The 3,826-nt window shown below is 39.0% G+C and overlaps 1 protein-coding gene across 1 annotated transcript; it reads left to right on the forward strand.

Moving 5' to 3' along the window:
• The first annotated feature begins 650 nt into the window (after nucleotides 1-650).
• s100b (S100 calcium binding protein, beta (neural)) lies at nucleotides 651-3,038 on the forward strand. Its single transcript, XM_048978192.1, has 3 exons — nucleotides 651-770; nucleotides 2,006-2,155; nucleotides 2,238-3,038. Exons 2-3 carry the CDS (start codon nucleotides 2,018-2,020, stop codon nucleotides 2,385-2,387), a joined length of 288 nt encoding a protein of 95 aa, XP_048834149.1. The 5' UTR covers nucleotides 651-770; nucleotides 2,006-2,017; the 3' UTR covers nucleotides 2,388-3,038.
• Nucleotides 3,039-3,826: the final 788 nt, after the last annotated feature.

Below are 3,826 nucleotides of genomic sequence, written 5' to 3' on the forward strand. Positions count from 1 at the left end.
TGATGTTTATTTGAAACACAAAATAAACCATGCATATGATTACTAAAATACGTTTTTCTAAGTAACTGAGACGGAACGCCAATAAACAGCTTAATTAAATTTCCAGATGTCTCTCCTTCTCAGGTCTTCTTACACCTTTATAGCACAGCTGTTTGCCCATATTTTTATACCACCCACCCAACCAAGCAACTATCCATCCTTCTATCTTCCAACATCTTATCCTGGTCAGGGGTGTTTCGGGGGGGGGGGGGGGGGGTGGGGGGCTACTGGAGCCTATCCCAGGCAGTGCAGGGCATAGGATTGGGTTACACCCCGGATGGGATGCCATCGCAGGCCACAAACACACACACACACACACTCGCATGCACAGTCGCATTACATGCGCAATGAGTAGAGACCTTTAGTTATACCTCAGTGTCAAATTATTTCGCTATTGCATTTTGAATTTCTGGGGAAAAAAAGCACACATGGTGTTGTTTGCTTGTCAAAGGCAAAGTCAGCTAACATTCATCTCTATAGCCTAGTTAAAGTATTGGATGCCAGTTAGGGCTCTATGTGAGTACCCATTAAAGTTAAGAGTGTAGCTACGTTACAGGCCAGCCCCGCACGGCCCACCTCCCCATTGGTCTGCGAGATGGACTGACACGGGTGCTGTCCAGACCACTGCCCCCCCTTCCCCCATCATACTTAGTATAAAAGCCCTTTCTGCCTCTCCCTGATATCACTTTCTCAGTCCTGAAAATATACTCCTTTCTCCCAGCAACACTACGGTAAGTTTAATTTTCTTGCAAGATGATGTCATATTGCTCACTATACTCACTGCTCTGTTTTACTGAATTGCTGTGGAAGAATAAGTCTTAATGATTGGTCATAAGTGCTTTCACCATCTGCAGTCTTCTGTTAGTTAAATAACTGATTGTTGATTGCTGTTATCTGAAACCTGTCTAGGGAAAGGCAGATGTTCTTGTGATGCTATAAGATCCATACTATTGGATATTACCTTCTGAGATCAATAGCTGGCTTTGTAACCCAACAGGCAGTACTGATCGGAAGCTATATGTATTCTCTTTATGGTTTATGACCATAGATTATTCAACATGTGAGCAAGTTTCAGTTTGAAGAGGCTTACAGTTTAACATGTGAATGGTAGAGCTGACTTTTAAACACTGAAGCGTAGAGCAGTACAGAGACGTAAACAGATACCATATCGTCATGAATGCAAGTGCCGAACCACATCGCCACCTGCTGTTCATAGTCAGGCAGTATTCTCTCTTGAAGCACTGCACTGATGGCCATTAGATTATAAAGTAGATAGAAACTGCTGACTTGCAAGAAAAGTATGAACTGTTTCTAATATTGAATTGGCCGTAAATTTACAAATGGCATTTTTGCAAATCTGTAATTTGTCAAATATTGCTTTGTTTTGATTTAGGATTTTTAGTTTTCCATATTTAACAGTTATGCGTACGACATTAAGAGTGACTATGATTTTTTTTTTTTAAATATCCTTGAATGAATATCCCTGTTATACATACATGTGACATGTTAGGGGGGTGGGAGGTCTTTCACAAGGGTGAGACCACATACTGGAGGGTTCAAACAAAAAACAAAGGAACAAAGGCATTTTATAAGTCAGCACTGGTAAAATAAAAAGACAGGGCCCCTTTAAGAAAAGAAGATGGCATACAATGAATCTTTATGAAAATAAAAAAAGACTCAAACACATTCATCCAACACCCCAAAAACCCATATAGAGATGTAGAAGAGGTGTCTTCCATGCCCCTGACACCGCAGACACCTCAGTCCCCTCTGCTGACCGAGCAGAATCTCTAACAAGGCCTGTTAGTCCAATCAAGCCCGGATGGGTTTCGCTATCTGTGTTACTTATAAGACTTTTCTGTACTTCACCCTTTTAATGGTGGTACAATAAAAAATGGACATTTTTGTGTGGTGCAATAATGATCCCGTTGTGTATAATTCTAATTGTGCTTTCTCTGTGTTCCAGATTAACCTCAAAATGACTGATTTTGAGAGTTCCTTGGCCACCATAGTTACAGTATTCATCAAGTATGCTAGAAAAGAGGGAGATAAGCACAAACTCAAAAAAAGTGAACTTAAAGACTTGATTAACAATGAGCTTTCGAATTTCTTAGAGGTGAGACCTTTCTCCTGTACTTCGCAAAAAAATCCATGAAACCAGCAAAACATGTACGATCTCTGTCGTTTTATTTTTTCAGCAAATCAAGGACCAGGCCACCATGGACAATTTGATGGAGAGTTTGGACACGGACGGAGACTCAGAATGTGACTTCCAGGAGTTCATGACCTTCGTCACCATGGTTACCATCTGCTGCCACGAATTCTTTGTACAGCATGAAGACGAATAGGGATCTATTTTTGGGCGGGACAGCTCTTCTTAGCTTAACCAGATAAAGCAATGCAAAAAGGCACCTTTTAACGCATACTTATCCATATTTAGAATTAACTTCTCCACATGCTGTATATTGTTATTAGATTGACACTGAGGTTTAAAAGATATTTTAATCAAAATGTTTTTGTTTTTATACATATACTGCACACATCTAAGATCTTATGAAGACTTATAGTATGTCAGATGATCAATTTGGACATTTTATAAGAACCAGAATGTTCTGACCTAATATAAATCTGGGTAGTAGCATGTGAGTAAACATCAAATTCAAAATGAAAGAGCACTTAAAAGAATACGAACATCCAAAGGAATATCTAACTGCTGCTGTGAAGCAAGCACTCCCCATGTGACGCTATAGCGGAATGACAATGCGCCAATCAGATAAGAAAATATCACAACTTTTCTAACAAGTACTTTAGACGAGAAATTGATAGCTAGGCTTAAGCCCACATTCCCACTCAGTTTAGTAGCTTGCTCAACAGCAAAACTACTCAATGGCACAATAGTAAGTTTTACATGGCATGACAAAAATAGTGAATTTCAATGATCCAGAACATAATTGTTGTGTAATACGTTGGCAGTAAATAAACATACAGTTTGGCCTCCATCTCTGTTTGCTTATTTTTTATACATCTATCTTAATTAATTGATTAAATTGCTTAATCGTCATGCTGGGCAATGGATTAAGGTTCACTTCAGCTAGACCTCAAATGCAAAATAAAGCACTTCTGTAACTAAGGCAGTCTGATTATTCTCCAGTCAAACTCACTGACAGAGAACTGCTGCAGTCTTTTAAAAAAGTTTTATGTAAAGGTTAATTCAAGCATCCATTAATCTTTCTTAGCTAATAAACATGTCAAAAAGATGCTGAGTACTTGGAAGAAAACGGCGTCAACGCTTGAACTGTCTTAGAAAAGGTCGCTGCATTTCAAATGGAACATGACAAAATAGCTATGCAAACAGCTATATTAATGCATTATCATTCTAAACACTCATAAGGCATTTCAAGAAATGCAATGGGGCGCTTTAGTCAAAAATGTAATAAATGGTTTGATTTGCTCTTCATAGAGTCGTGTGACTACATAGCGAAACATACCCTTCAATAACTACAGGAAACAGAAGATCCTTATACTGTAATCTAACAGTTGACTGCAAGTTCTATAGGCTGGATAGGCCCTTTTTAAATGAGAGATGCAATACTTCAGCATATTGGTTGAGGAGGGCTTTAACTTGGGTGGAAGGACAATAGTGATGCATAGGCTGAGAATCTGCAGACCTTTCTTATACAGGAATCAACCAATGTCAAGCCCTGTCCGCTGATGATCTATCACTAGTATAGTACAGTAGTGTAGAAGTATAGTAGTATAGAAGTATAGTATAGTATCAGCAAGCCTT

The sequence above is a fragment of the Brienomyrus brachyistius genome, chromosome 16 (assembly GCF_023856365.1).
Source record: "Brienomyrus brachyistius isolate T26 chromosome 16, BBRACH_0.4, whole genome shotgun sequence".
NCBI lineage: Eukaryota > Metazoa > Chordata > Actinopteri > Osteoglossiformes > Mormyridae > Brienomyrus > Brienomyrus brachyistius.

Bases quoted from the DNA above. Each gene is read 5' to 3' on its own strand.
- s100b (XM_048978192.1), top strand. From the start codon at position 2,018: ATGACTGATTTTGAGAGTTCCTTGGCCACCATAGTTACAGTATTCATC. The intron at 2,156-2,237 runs GTGAGACCTTTC...TTATTTTTTCAG, and splicing joins AGCTTTCGAATTTCTTAGAG to CAAATCAAGGACCAGGCCAC.